The sequence below is a fragment of the Callorhinus ursinus genome, unplaced genomic scaffold (genome assembly GCF_003265705.2).
Source record: "Callorhinus ursinus isolate GAN/ISIS: 27379988/994484 unplaced genomic scaffold, GSC_fseal_2.0 scaffold24, whole genome shotgun sequence".
Lineage (NCBI taxonomy): Eukaryota > Metazoa > Chordata > Mammalia > Carnivora > Otariidae > Callorhinus > Callorhinus ursinus.
In genome coordinates this window covers 22,160,443-22,175,661 of record NW_027397086.1, presented here as the reverse complement: position 1 = coordinate 22,175,661, position 15,219 = coordinate 22,160,443, and the positions used below count along the sequence as shown (strand labels likewise).

The window sequence follows — 15,219 nt, the reverse complement described above, 5'->3', positions numbered from 1 at the left end:
TCTTCTAACTAAACATGGGAGGAGAACATAAATCATTTGTGCTTGTTCAGAAGGGGCTGATTCTGCTCTGATAGACAGAGTCCCTGTCAAATTTGGACTGCACATGCTCATATCTGAGGTCAGATTAAATCAGTAAAATTAATTATTTCATATATATATAGAGAGAGAGAGAGAGAGTCTTCGTTTGCATTTGTCACCTAGATCCTGCAAATACTGATCCTGTTCCTGAAAGGACGTTTCACCTCAGTTTCTTCTCAGTCCAGTCCTGTTTGGGAGGATGCTTTAAATGGTTTTTAAATTACTAGAACTGCCACTTTGACTGTGACAAGGGTAAGTGATAAGTAGTGACATAGAACACCCCTTGCTGTCAGAGTAGCAACCCGCATCCACAAGTGGATGAGTTAGTTGTTTTCCCCCCATTTTTCATCCTTGGCATGAAAATTCTTCTTTCCTCATAATGGCAGTGCTGGGGCTTCGGGTTAGCAGTGCTAACCTCCCAACACGCCCCCTAGCTCTTTGACCTCACCCTCTCGGCTCTTTCCGATCTGCAGATACATTCATAGACTGATCTGCAGGTTCCTGATGTTTCTGTTTTTCTAGCTGAACTATTCCAGAGTTGATGCATTCCACTACCAGTCCTTAGATAATTGGTTTTTCCATTCACTGGAAAGTAAGAAAAGCACAAACAACAGGTGCTAACTAAAACCTTTTATTAGAATTGTGATTCAGGAGAACTGGGGAGCTCAGTGTCTTATAAATGAAACTAGGTTTCTGGAGTGGACAGAGGAAAAGCACCTTATGGTGTTTCTGGTTCTATTTCTCAAAGGCTTTGAAGGTTATAATTAGTTGCCGCTGAATCCCCGTGGCTGTGGCACTTCCCGGCTTTATTTCTGGTCTGCAGTCCTTCAGTCAGAGAACAGGTTCGATCCAGGCAAGGCCTGCGTGTTTTAATTCGGGCACTTCCTGGAGACAGTTGGGACTTTGACTTGAAGACCATGTTTATGCAAGCCTGGAGAACTGTGCTCGCCAAGCTGCCATGGGCGAGGGTTGATGGTGGCCGGCTGGTGAGAACACCGTGAACCATCAAGGGTGCCTCCCCCTCTCCAGGTACGTCTGGGCTGTGAGCGGGAGAAGGACATGCCATGACGCTGCACATCGCCCCTTTTACCTCCACCACGGCATCATGGCTCTCCGGGATCCTGAGCACAGAAAGTGGGTGTGCAGGTGGTGTAAACAAGAGAGCAGCCTGTGTCTATCATCTCCCTCTCCTCTTTCGCCTGTGTATATTCCAGATCTTGAGCAAGATCTCTCTGGGTTGTCTTTGACTATGTCTTCAAGAGCTTGTCAGATGTGGCGAATCGGATTTAGGCTTTCTCATCAAAACCCCACCTTTGGAAATCCCCAAACTAGAAATGGAAATGGAACACACCAGCAATGGGTAATAAGTGGTACTGAAGAGCAATGAATACTTCGAATGGTCTCAGGGTTTCCAGCGTGTTAGGAGGCCTGACCACGTTCGGCACTAGGGCATTAGAGAAGAATCCATATTCATGGAGCAGGTCTCCTCGTGGGTGGTGTTTAGAGTCTAGCCCTTGATGCCTATTTGACCTTGAGGGCCCTGGGAATACTGCCTGGGGGAAGGGTGGTAGGAGATGGGGGTGATTGTTTGATTTGTAGACTCACCCCATGACCCTCTGAAATAGCATTTCTTTTTAGTTAGTTCCGAAGCTTCCTCTTCTGCTTTTGATTTTGCTGATTGGGTCAGTGCGGGGCGGGGAGGGGGGGGTTGCTAATCTCATTATGACAGTATTTTTAAAAGAAGTAAGTAGATATGAGATCAAGGCTTTTAGCTTTAGATCATAATTTTGGAGCAGATCAGTGTCTAGCTGAGTCTTTGAGTGTTGCTGCTCTCTCTGGGTGGATGAAGCAGTCAGATACGCAGAGCTTCTTTCTCCTCTTTTTCCTTGTTGTGGGTTTCTCAGAGGATTACCATCTGCTGTGAAAACCTACTCTGGTTGATGGATGGGTCATCCTCCGGTCGGGCTTTCTTTGTCTCCTGTCCTCCCCCATTCCTTTCTTCTCCTCCCGCTCTCACTTCTTCCACGTGTGTGCGTCCTCGGTCTCATAAACACATCGAGTTTCTGTTTCTTTGATTGTTTAGGCCATGCTGGAAATTTCTGTTTTCTTCTAATGTCAGTGTCTTAAGGAGAAATGTGCACACAAAGGCAAAATGGCTTTCCAAGGAGGCTCTGTCCTCCTTTACACGCTTGGTGCAGACATCAAATTGAAGGCCATTCAGCTGTACCTGAAGCTGGTTCTCTCAGCAGCCTGGAGATTAACCTCTTCTAAGGCTCTGAGCTATTTTTGAGGTAGAGACTGCAACAACATTAAAGCTAGAACCCATTAGGAAATCACTTTCATCATCTCTTCTTTTTCCAAATCAGTGGGGTTTGTTGTTGTTGTTTGTTTTTTTTTTTTTTTTCTGATCTCATGACCCTTTAATCTCCTTTGTAGCAGAACAAGGAGACTGTTGGTTTGTGTTTGCATCCAGTGAAGTTTGAATCCTTGATAACAGCTTCCGAAGACACCAAGATATTGAGAACTGCATAGAGAGATGAATTTCATGTCTGGGTGGATGACTTAACGCTGAAGGTGCCCTGCTTTCCTTGTGCAGAACCATAATTTTTGTTGATGTTGTGCAAACCAGGCTCAAAATTTCCAAAAGACACACAGCAGAAAGCCTTTTGTTGCATTATTTCTAAAGGCTTGAAGTTTTGAAGGGAAGAGATTTTGTTTTCCTCTCGGGCTACACAATGGAGCTTTCAGAGAACCTCTTTTAAAAGGAATAGCTACAGCCTTTGTGTTGAAGGGTGTGTCTGTTGGCAGGGTCTGCTGATGCAGACAGACTGGCTGGTGATTAACAAAGGTCATTAGACTTTGGAATCTGGCAAGCAGAGTCGGATGGTATGTCTTCTGTGTGTGGAAGGACGACTCCCAAGAAGCCAAGGCATTCTGGAGGTCCCCCCAGCCCACCCCCAAATCCTGCTGTAGAACAGGGTCTGGTCCAGGATCGTCCCGCAATAACCAGTTAGCTCTGCTGGGACTAACGAACAGACTTATCAATCATGGGATAAAAGAACCTTCGGAGATCTTGGTGAATGTCATTTGAGGAGGAGAAAGGTGCTGCTTTTCGGAAAGCAACGAAAACAGTTCATTCTTTGTTGAGGAGAAGAGCATAGGAGGAGCCCAGCCTGTTCTTCTACTGCTCATTTCTGATTGTCAGCCTAGCAGAATCCCAGAGAAGCCATGTTGTGCACGGAAGAGAAGCTCCGAGCTAAAATGGCTGCTCCTAAAGCTCAGAGGACTAGGGCAGCTTAGTGAGTCTTAGAGCTTCAGTGACGCAGGAGCTCCTATCTCTTGAAAGTGTGATAAACACATTCAGCAGAGCTGTGGCTTGTTTGGCTGAGATGAAAGGGCTAGGCTTGGGGGATGGGGAGTGCACACTAGATGATCTGCTTTTTTCTGTGAAGTGTTCTAAATGCAGGAGTCGTCTGCACCATGGAAAAATTTGTTTTCAGGTCTAATGGACTGTGCGAAAGGAGAAGTGGGGTGGGGCCTCGGTGACTGCTGTAATTTGATCCAGAGCTGATAGCAACCTCTTCCACACAATTTGGGTTGGTGCTTAGGCATAAAAGCTTGTGTATCTCGAATATTGAGACTTCGTTAGCTGAAAAGACTCTGGTGCACAGTTCAGTGTTTATTGGAAAAGGATAAATTGCTGGGTGAAAGAAGAGGAGGTAAATATCTGTGTCTCACTCTGCAAGCTCAGTCTGTCCAGAGCTGGACTTGCCAGAAGTTATTTTAGCAGGCTATCAGCAGGAGCATTCTTTCATAGAAAATCCGCCCGCAATGGCTCCTTTCTCTACATTTGACATGTTACTCGACTTTGTTCCTCCTGCAGAAACAGTTTACCCTTTGCCATAAAAAGTATTGAAAGTTGCTGTACAATGAAACTATAGAAAGATTTGGCTTCGGCTTTAGTTCTTGGACATCTGGTTCTAGATTACAGTGACTCAGTAGAGTTTGTGGTGAGCTCAATGAAGTAACTCACTGATTAAGATAATAATCGGGTATCTCAACTCAAGATGTGTATTGCGATGGGACAGACTACACCTTCTAGTACATTCTTAACTGCTTAATGGTGAGCCTCTCCATTGAGTTAGTGGGAAGCTCTCTGTGTCTCTCAATCACCTAGTGAAGAACAGAGTGAAGGTACCTGGGCAAGTTTTGCTTTATGCTACCCCAGGTTTACGGCTCTTGGCAGGCAAGTATACACTTCACGTTTGTGAAGGAGAGACGTAGGAAAAGAGAGAGGCACAACTTAGAAGCCCCTCTTCAAAACTGTGTCTGTTACCTTAATGTAAACCAAGGTACCAAGGTGCAACTTTAAACTAGAAACCGGATTGTCACCTCAAGTTGGTGGTTGGAGAATCTCGTGAGAAATAGTTTATGACCTAATTAGATTGGAGAAGCTGTTAGGTTATAATTGGTAGGTAGTAAAAAGCAAAATAACCATTTAGCTTATGAAACACATACACACATGCGTGCACACGTGCGCACGCGCACACACACACACACACACACACACACACAACTAGACTGTTTGGGGAAAGGAGGAAAGAAGCGTACCCCAATATCAGTTAAGATATTAGAATAATAAGAGGCATAATAAAAGCTCTCTCTACCACCAGTGCAAGATTCAGTACTATTTCACCATTTGGGGATTAAACATCAAAGTTCTCATATTAAAACAGCTAATGATGATTGAAATTTGTCCTTTTTTTCTGTACAGACATCCTCTTTACTTCTGAGAAAGGTTCTAGTTAAAAAAAAAAAAAATTGGGGGTCCAAGCCAGAATCAAAGTCAATATCGACTTAACCTAAAAATTTAAATTCAGTCAAGAAATTCAGAAACTACTAAAACTTTTGAACTGTTAAGGGTCTCCTTGACCAATGGCATTTGGAGATGTATTTATATCAAACTGGAAAATGTTTATCTGCCCCCCCCCTTCTTTGAAGTTAGGAACTCAAGGACACTATCCCTAGTATGTCTGATTGCGTTTCTCTGGCCGGTGTTCCAACTGGCAAAGTTCAGTGAGAGAAATCTGCCGATACTAGACATTTTTCTGTTAATGGACTTGTAGCCCTGTCGACTTGGGATGTGCAACCAGGGCAGTTCTTCAGATGCTGTGTTCTGACTTCTGTCACAGGTTCCTAATGTGAGAAGGTAGGCCCAGATCATGGAGGTGCTACAGTGCGATGGCTGTGACTTCAGAGCCCCGTCTTACGAAGATCTCAAGGCGCACATTCAGGATGTCCACACGGCATTTCTGCAGCCAACTGATGTTGCTGAAGACAATGCTAATGAGCCACGATCCGGGTCCATGAATGCCAGTAATCAGACAGAGGTGGAGTATTCTTCTATAAAGGACGAATTTGCGATCGCAGAGGATCTATCAGGTAAATCTTCACCGATTCTCGGCGTATCTGATATGTCCTATCACTCTTCTCTAGTTCTAGCCTGTAGCTGCAGGTCTTGGTATGTGTGGCTTCTTCAGAGTTTCTTACTCTCTGCGAGCCATCTTTGCGATTTGGGCGTCATGTCTCTCTTCTTGAGTGTCCTACGTTATTGTCTTTTCAGCTTCCTTATGTCTCTTAGTTTCCTTTCAATTTGGAGAACGGGATAGTATCTTGCAGAATTCTGGGATGAATGTCACAGTGTGTGAAACGCGTCTTTTTATAGCTGTAGGGCACATTAGTGGAGATGAGGTGAGTATCGTTCCTAAAGCTGAATGCTGCGTCTTCATCTGTGAGAAGCGATATGTGTACATTCATGAATGCTTCATTAATACTCTTCAGGGCCTCATCTTGAGATGTTAGGACTTTTGAATGTGATGTTTATTAATGAAGAATAATTGGAAAAGAAAAATTGATTTGCATGATGGAATTTCTTAATTCTCTTTTGTTTGCTTTTCTGTTCTCACTTACCTCATGCTTTCTCTTTAGGTCAAAATGCAACTGCATTGGGGACTGGAAGCTACTATGGCCACAGTCCAGGATATTACGGTCAGCATATTGCCCCTAATCCCAAACCAACAAACAAGTTTTTTCAATGCAAGTTCTGCGTACGCTACTTTAGGTCAAAAAACCTCCTCATCGAACACACAAGGAAGGTCCACGGAGCTCAAGCTGAAGGAAGTTCGGCGGGCCCCCCTGTTCCAGGATCCTTAAATTATAATATTATGATGCATGAGGGATTTGGAAAGGTCTTCTCTTGCCAGTTTTGCACATACAAGTCACCGAGGAGGGCAAGAATAATTAAGCATCAGAAGATGTATCACAAAAACAATTTGAAGGAGACCACTGCTCCCCTCCCTGCCCCTGCTCCAATACCAGACCCCGTGGTCCCACCCGTGTCCCTGCAGGACCCCTGCAAGGAACTGCCAGCAGAGGTCGTGGAGCGCAGCATCCTAGAGTCCATGGTCAAGCCTTTGACCAAGTCTCGAGGCAACTTTTGCTGTGAGTGGTGCAGCTACCAGACCCCCCGCCGAGAACGCTGGTGTGACCACATGATGAAGAAGCATCGCAGCATGGTCAAGATCCTTTCCAGCCTCCGACAGCAGCAAGAAGGGACTAACCTCCCTGATGTGCAGAACAAAAGCGCCCCCAGCCCTACTTCCAATTCCACCTATCTGTCCATGAATGCTGCAAGCCGGGAGCTGCCCAGCGCTAACGTCTCCAACTTCCGGGGCTCCATCAGTAACTCCATCATGAGACCCAATTCTTCGTCCGCTTCCAAGTTTCCACCCGTGTCTTACCCTCAGATGAAGCCGAAGTCCCCTCACAACTCTGGCCTCGTTAACTTGGCGGAGAGATCGCGTTATGGAATGGCTGACATGACCAATTCCTCTGCTGACCTGGAAACTAACAGCATGCTGAATGACTCCAGTTCTGATGAAGAGCTGAATGAGCTAGACAGCGAGAATGGCTTGAATGCTATGGATCACCAGACATCGGGCTTGTCTGCAGAGCAGCTGATGGGCTCAGACGGCAACAAGTTGTTGGAGACCAAGGGCATTCCGTTTAGAAGGTTCATGAATAGGTTCCAGTGCCCCTTTTGTCCTTTCCTCACTATGCATCGACGTAGCATCTCCCGCCACATAGAAAACATCCACTTGTCCGGAAAGACCGCTGTCTACAAATGTGACGAATGTCCGTTTACTTGCAAAAGCTCGTTAAAGCTCGGGGCTCACAAACAGTGTCACACGGGTACAGCGTCAGATTGGGATGCTGTGAATTCCCAGAGCGAAAGCCTCGCTTCTCCACTGACCGAAGGGGTCGTGTCTTACGAGAGCTCAAGCATCAATGGCAGAAAGTCAGGAGTCCTGCTGGATCCCTTGCAGCAGCAACAGCCCCCGCCGCCACCGCCGCCCCCGCCGCCGCCGCCGCCCCCGCCGTCTCAGCCGCCGCAGCTACAGCCCCCCCACCAGGTGCCACCCCAGCCGCAGCCCCAGCCCCCGCCGACGCAGCAGCCCCCACCGCCCGTGCAAGCCCCGCCCCTGCACCCTTACAAATGCACCATGTGTAATTACTCCACCACGACTCTGAAAGGGCTACGGGTCCATCAGCAGCACAAACACTCGTTCTGCGACAACTTGCCAAAATTCGAGGGGCAGCCCTCAAGCCTGCCGTTGGAGAGTGAGACAGACAGCCACCCCTCTTCCAGCAACACTGTGAAGAAAAGTCAGACCTCAATTCTTGGGTTGTCCTCCAAGAACAATTTTGTAGCCAAGGCCTCCAGGAAGCTCGCTAATGACTTTCCCCTCGATTTATCGCCCGTGAAGAAGCGAACGAGGATCGACGAGATAGCAAGCAACCTGCAGAGCAAAATCAACCAAACAAAACAGCAGGAGGATGCAGTGATCAATGTGGAGGACGACGAGGAGGAAGAGGAAGACAACGAAGTGGAGATAGAGGTTGAGTTGGACAGGGAGGAAGAGCCGACGGAGCCGGTCATGGAGGTGTCCGCATCCTTCTCGGCCCAACAGATTTGGGCGAGAGATGCCGGGGAGCCCCAGAAGGAGCCCAGCTTCAGAAGCGTCGCCCACGACTACAACGCCACCAACGGGGCTGAGATAGAGCTCACCCTTTCTGAAGACGAAGAGGACTATTACGGCTCCTCGACAAACCTGAAAGATCACCAGGTTTCCAGTACCGCTCTGCTGAACACCCAGACTCCCATCTATGGAACTGAGCACAATAACGAGAACACAGACTTTGGTGACTCCGGAAGGCTTTACTATTGCAAACACTGTGACTTTAACAACAAATCTGCCCGGAGTGTCAGCACCCACTACCAGCGGATGCACCCGTACATCAAGTTCAGCTTTAGGTACATCTTGGACCCCAATGATCACAGTGCCGTGTACAGGTGCCTGGAATGCTACATTGACTACACCAACTTTGAAGACCTGCAGCAGCATTACGGCGAACACCACCCAGAAGCCATGAACGTACTCAACTTTGACCATTCGGACCTGATCTACCGGTGTCGGTTTTGTTCCTACACGAGCCCGAACGTCCGAAGCCTGATGCCACATTACCAAAGAATGCATCCCACGGTCAAGATTAACAACGCGATGATATTTTCCAGCTACGTCGTGGAGCAGCAGGAAGGGCTGAATACGGAATCCCAGACACTGAGGGAGATTCTGAATTCGGCCCCCAAGAGCATGGCGACTTCCACTCCCGTGGCTCGCGGGGGCGGTCTGCCAGCTACGTTTAATAAAAACACTCCTTCAAAGACCTTTACTCCAGAATGTGAAAATCAGAAGGACCCCTCAGTTAACACTGTTGTCGTTTACGATTGTGACGTTTGCTCGTTCGCAAGCCCCAACATGCATTCTGTCTTGGTTCATTATCAGAAGAAACACCCGGAAGAAAAGGCTTCCTACTTTAGGATCCAGAAAACCATGCGAATGGTGTCTGTGGACAGGGGCTCTGCCCTTTCTCAGTTATCATTTGAGGTGGGTGCTCCAATGTCTCCCAAAATGTCCAACATGGGTTCCCCACCCCCCCCACAACCCCCGCCACCAGACCTCAGTACTGAGCTTTACTACTGCAAACACTGTTCCTACAGCAATCGGTCAGTTGTGGGAGTGCTTGTCCACTACCAGAAAAGACACCCAGAAATAAAGGTCACTGCCAAATATATCAGACAGGCTCCTCCCACAGCTGCAATGATGAGAGGGTCCGAGGGGCCCCAAGGCTCCCCTCGGCCACCCGCCCCCATGCAACAGCTGAACCGTGGCAGCTCTGAGCGAGACGGCCCTCCTGTGGAGAATGAGATGTTCTTTTGCCAGCACTGTGATTATGGGAACCGGACGGTCAAAGGTGTCCTCATTCACTATCAGAAGAAGCACCGAGACTTCAAGGCCAATGCAGATGTGATCCGGCAGCACACGGCCACCATCCGAAGCCTCTGTGACCGGAACCAGAAGAAGCCTGCTGGCTGTGTGCTCGTCGCCCCCTCCAGCATGGAGCGGGACAAAGCTAAACTGCGAGCGCTCAAGTGTAGGCAGTGCTCATATACCTCCCCCTACTTCTATGCACTGAGGAAGCATATCAAGAAAGACCACCCTGCCCTGAAGGCCACAGTCACGTCCATCATGCGGTGGGCATTTCTCGATGGCTTGATAGAAGCTGGCTACCACTGCGAGTGGTGCATCTATTCCCACACAGAGCCCAACGGTCTGCTCCTGCATTACCAAAGGAGGCATCCGGAGCATTACGTCGACTACACTTACATGGCTACCAAACTCTGGGCTGGGCCAGACCCGTCCCCTCCGTCTCTGACGATGCCTGCGGAAGCGAAGACGTACAGATGCAGAGACTGTGTCTTTGAAGCCGTGTCCATCTGGGACATCACCAATCACTACCAGGCCTTCCACCCCTGGGCCATGAACGGTGATGAGTCGGTGCTGCTGGATATCATCAAGGAGAAAGATGCCATTGAGAATCCCCTCCCCGCCTCTGCCGAAGAGCTGGTGGGTCCTGTGAACTGTGAAAACAGTTTGCCCCCGCCACTCCCCGAGCAGGACGCCGAGTGCCCGGACGACGCGAGGCTTTCCCCAGAGAAAAGCATCCAGCTGGCTTCGGCCAACCCGGCCATATCGTCCACCCCGTACCAGTGCACCGTGTGCCAGTCTGAGTATAACAACCTGCACGGCCTTCTTACACACTACGGGAAGAAGCACCCTGGCATGAAGGTGAAGGCGGCCGACTTCGCCCAGGACATCGACATTAACCCAGGCGCCGTCTACAAATGCCGGCATTGCCCGTACATCAACACCCGCATCCACGGCGTCCTGACCCACTACCAGAAGCGACACCCGGCCATCAAGGTGACCGCCGAGGACTTTGTGCATGACGTGGAGCAGTCGGCCGACATAGCCCAGAACGACGTGGAGGAGACGAGCAGGATCTTCAAGCAAGGCTACGGCGCCTACCGTTGCAAGCTGTGTCCATACACGCACGGCACGCTGGAGAAGCTCAAAATCCACTACGAGAAGTATCACAATCAGCCCGAATTCGATGTCTTTTCCCCGTCACCCCCGAAGCTGCCGGTCTCCCTCGAGCCCGAGATGACCACCGACGGGAGCCCCTCCCAGGTCTCCGTTACCGAGGAGGAGGTGGGAGAGGAGCCCGTGTCCACGTCTCACTTCTCTACCTCACACCTGGTCTCCCACACGGTGTTCCGGTGCCAGCTCTGCAAGTACTTCTGCTCCACGAGGAAGGGCATCGCCAGGCACTACCGCATCAAGCACAACAACGTGCGTGCCCAGCCGGAGGGCAAGAACAACCTCTTCAAGTGCGCCCTGTGCGCCTACACCAACCCCATCCGCAAAGGGCTGGCGGCCCACTACCAGAAGCGCCACGACATCGACGCGTACTACACGCACTGCCTGGCCGCCTCCCGGACCATCAGCGACAAGCCCAACAAGGTGATCATCCCGTCCCCGCCCAAGGACGACTCCCCGCAGCTCAGCGAGGAGCTCCGGCGGGCCGTTGAGAAGAAGAAGTGCTCGCTGTGCTCCTTCCAGTCCTTCAGCAAGAAGGGCATCGTGTCCCACTACATGAAGCGCCACCCAGGGGTGTTCCCGAAGAAGCAGCACGCCAGCAAGCTGGGTGGCTACTTCACGGCCGTCTATGCAGACGAGCACGAGAAGCCGGTGCTGATGGAAGAGGAGGAGAGAGGCAGCTTCGAGAAAGCCGCCGAGGTGGAGGGAAGCGAAGCCCCGGAGATGGAGTGGCTCCCGTTCCGCTGCATCAAGTGCTTCAAGCTGTCCTTCAGCACGGCCGAGCTGCTGTGCATGCACTACACTGACCACCACAGCCGGGACCTGAAGAGGGACTTCGTCATTCTGGGCGGCGGCCCCCGCTTGCCGAACCCCGCCTACCAGTGTAAGCACTGTGATAGCAAACTGCAAAGCACGGCGGAGCTGACCTCACACTTGAACATTCACAATGAGGAATTCCAGAAGCGTGCCAAACGTCAGGAGAGGAGGAAACAGCTTTTGAGCAAGCAGAAATATGCAGATGGTGCTTTTGCAGATTTCAAACAAGAGAGGGTAAGGATATGTTTTGATTTCCCTTCCCCCAGGAGGCCTCTCATCACTGGTGCCCACACGCACTTCTTCGTTGCCAGCCAAACTGCTACAGGCTTCCTAGTGACTTAGCTTGCCAGAGAGCTCAATAAGTCAATTAAACATTTCGAGCTTGATTATCCCCCGGTCTCTGCTCCCCCTCCCCCACGGCCCCGCTCCCCTCCCTCCTGCTCCTCCCAGGGCTCCCCAGGGGAGGGCCGGGGTGGTGGTTTCTCTGGATCTCCTTCTGCCAAGTAGCCTTATCTGAGGCCTAGTTACACGACGACGCTCGCTCTCTTTCTAAGGCAGCTGTGGGCCATCTCTCGGTGTCACCGGCACCTCTCAGCCGTGGTTCTGGTCTGCAGTGTCTGCTACGTGAACCTTAACATCTCCAGGAGTAGATTTTTTTTTTTTATTATTATTTTTTTTATTTTTTTGGTCAAGACGTTCACTAATGGCGTAGCTATGCAACGTTTCACCTGCGTAGTTGACGTTGGTTTGAAAACCACACGACCCGGTGGCTGTGACGATGAGGCTTCGCCACAGAAATCTTCTCTCCTCACAAGTCATAACACATTTGGGTTCCGGAGACTTTTGCCTAGTAGGCAGCGTGCCACGGCTCTGACGAATTCGTTCTGTAAAAATATTCACATAGCTCTCCCTTGGTTTTTAACCTGCTAATCCGCTTTGAAATAAAGTCTGGCTAGTAAGCTACGAGCGTGAATGCCGGCGTGCGAGGGAGGGCTCGGAGTACTGATGGCTACCACTGTATTTTACCAGCCTTTTGGTCACTTAGAAGAGGTGCCAAAGATCAAGGAGAGGAAGGTGGTGGGCTACAAGTGTAAATTCTGTGTGGAAGTGCACCCGACGCTCCGAGCCATCTGCAACCACCTGCGAAAGCACGTCCAGTACGGCAGCGTCCCGGCGGTGTCCGCCGCCGTGAAGGTGAGGACCTGGGAGGGGGGAGGTCTGGATGAGCATTCTTGTGTGTGAGCCACTCGAGTTACTGATTAACCCCCGTTGCTCAAAGCAGCTCAGGAAAGGGCGTCCCAGAATGTGGGCGTTCCTGAGCTGTGCTTGGATCGGTCTGGCTTGTTTTGATTTTTTTGCAGGTTGGACCCTCTTCTCATCTTTCGTGTTTCGACCTGGTCGCGTTTCGATCTGGTTCCCTTCCACGCGGATAGTTTGGTGGAAACGGAAGATCCGGGCCTCTCGGTACAGGAGGCTTTGGGTCGCCCTTCTGTGCTGCATTTAGTGCCATTAGGTGTTTGCTCTTCCAAGTTGCCCGAGCTCTTGAGAGGAATCAAGTGGGTCCTGCTCCCATCATCTTCTGCCCCTCCCGCCGCCTGACTTCTTAACTGTTCTCATCCGGCTGACACTGCAGAGAGCCCAGGAGAATCTTTTACTTCTTAGCCTGGGTCCTCTGAGGAGCGTAAGACACATGAAATCTAACACTACAAGCCTCCCAGTCACAGTAGGGTCCCGAGAACCCCTTGACCTGATTTGGCTCCTTCATCCCCTTTTCCCCATATGTCACTGACCAGCGCCTTCCCTCCTGCCCCTGACTTCTGTTGGGCCGCCTGTTTTGAACATGAACATCACAGTCCCCTCAGCAGCTGCAGTTTCAGTGACCGAGCCACCATCCCTGCCTTCCAGGATATGGCTAAGTACTGATTTTTGGGCGGAGAACTTAGTTAGTTCGGGGCTCAGCTCTTTGTCTCCAGCTATGTGAATATGTTTTTGTCATCGGCCCTTCTCGATCTGGTGTCATGTTGTGCCCACGTGGCATGGACGTGAAGTCTCTGCTTTCCTTCACTGAAGACTGAAGCCCCTCTGGCTCTCAGCAGCACAGCGGCCCCCGGGGGCAGTGGCGGTCGGCCCCCTCCACGCCCCCGCGGTGTGTCCCAGGCATGTTACCTGGAATCGCTTAAGGGAAACAGGGCAGCTCTTTGTGTGTAATCAGTAACCCAAGGAGTCACCTCCAAACACGGGTGTCTTAAGCCCAGGCTGCTCCTTAAGTTTTTCAGTCGATCATACAGCAGCCTCCCGAACGATGGGTGAAGTCCCCACATGCCGGGTGGGGAGGAGCCTGGGTGACAAAGGGCAGGGTCCTTCCCGTTCCTTCATTTCCCAAGGATGGCCCACGGCTCCTAGGTGCCCAAACTTCTCCGTTTTTTTTTTTTCCCCCTCTTCCTTCCTTCCTTCCTTTCTTTTCTCTGAGCCATAACCCTAACCCTGCTTTATGTCAGCTCAGGTGGGATGGCAGTGTGAATGTGCTTTCTAAGATGGGAGCCAAGTGAGTGAATGGTCTTCACAGTGGGAGAGCCCCTCTCTTGGGTTTCCCAGGCAGTAGCAGCCTGAGCCCGGACATGTTGCCCTCAAATCACCAACACTGCCTGACGAATGGCAGGCAGGTTTGCCCTCCCTCCAGGGGGAGCCCGAGAGGCAGGGGAGGAAGCTTGAACAGGAGATGCTGATGAGTTTGGGAGAATGAAGGGAGAGGAGGAGAGCTGGAGACGATGATGATGGATATTTATTTTGTTGGTGGGGCATGTGTGTGTGTGTGGTTCTCTTAGCAGGAGGCCGAAGACCCTTCCCACTTGTTCCTGGATGGACTGGAAGCAGCCAAAGATGCCAGTGGCGCCCTGGTGGACCGGGTGGATGGTGAACACTGCTTGCTTGATGGAATGTTGGAGGATGAAACCCGGCCGGGGGGATACCATTGTAGTCAATGTGACAGAGTCCTGATGTCCATGCAGGGGCTGCGTTCTCATGAGAGGAGCCATCTGGCCCTGGCCATGTTTACCCGCGAGGACAAGTACGGCTGCCAGTATTGCTCCTTTGTTTCTGCTTTCAGGCACAAGTAAGTACTGCCGCGTGCTCACAGGGAGTGGCCGGGAGGGAGGGAGGTGTCGTGGCGGAAGGCAGCGAAGCCGGAGCAGGGGCGGCGCGGAGGAGTCCGAGAGCCCCGCTCAGGGTTCGCACCTGCTGCTTAGCTGCTTAGGTTACCTCGGGCCTCAGTCCCCCCCGTCTGTCAAAGGGAGCCAAGAGCATGAGATTGCTTAACATTAGACTTGGCAAATACGGGCCTTTTTTAAAAGTGCCTATTTTGGAGGCGTTGCTATGATTTACAAAAGACTAGAAAGTAGATGAATTTACTGGCATATCTGTCAAACGTCCATCCAGAACCTCATCGGCATTCGAGGAAGTTCCAATTGAGAAATTGAGGGGCTAAGGAGGTAAAATTAGGACTATTCCCTCATGTGACCAAAGAATCGTTGCTTGAGATTTTTTTTTTTTTTTTTTTAAAGACCTTGAAAAGTAAGGAAGTTACTGATGCCGAGAGGTGCTTGAAGTACAGGGAGGTTGAGGCGAAGGAGCTGCCTGAGGCCCATCACAGCTTTGGAGTTGTAGATTTGGAGTTATTGTGACCGGCTTTGGGGGGTGATGGGAAGGGGGGTGGTTCTGAGAAGAAACGACCTTTTGTTGCCTTTCTCTTTGAACTGTCTGAGAG

General features: G+C 50.5%; 1 protein-coding gene across 13 annotated transcripts in view; it reads left to right on the top strand.

Annotated features, from left to right (window-relative positions):
• Positions 1-15,219, top strand: part of ZNF462 (zinc finger protein 462) — a 135,907-nt gene that overhangs the window by 50,542 nt on the left and 70,146 nt on the right. For 8 of the 13 annotated variants that reach the window (XR_012373524.1, XR_012373525.1, XM_073876605.1 and 5 more), the window contains exons 2-5: positions 5,271-5,520; positions 6,067-11,690; positions 12,486-12,650; positions 14,282-14,568. Coding sequence is in view for 10 of the 13 variants with exons in the window: in XM_073876605.1 (XP_073732706.1) it covers positions 5,301-5,520; positions 6,067-11,690; positions 12,486-12,650; positions 14,282-14,568 (6,296 nt within the window). In the remaining 3 variants the exon portion in view is untranslated. Of the gene's footprint in view, positions 1-5,270; positions 5,521-6,066; positions 11,691-12,485; positions 12,651-12,817; positions 12,921-14,281; positions 14,569-15,219 lie in introns of those variants that run through there. The other 5 variants (XR_012373526.1, XM_073876612.1, XM_073876609.1 and 2 more) reach the window with 5 other exon arrangements.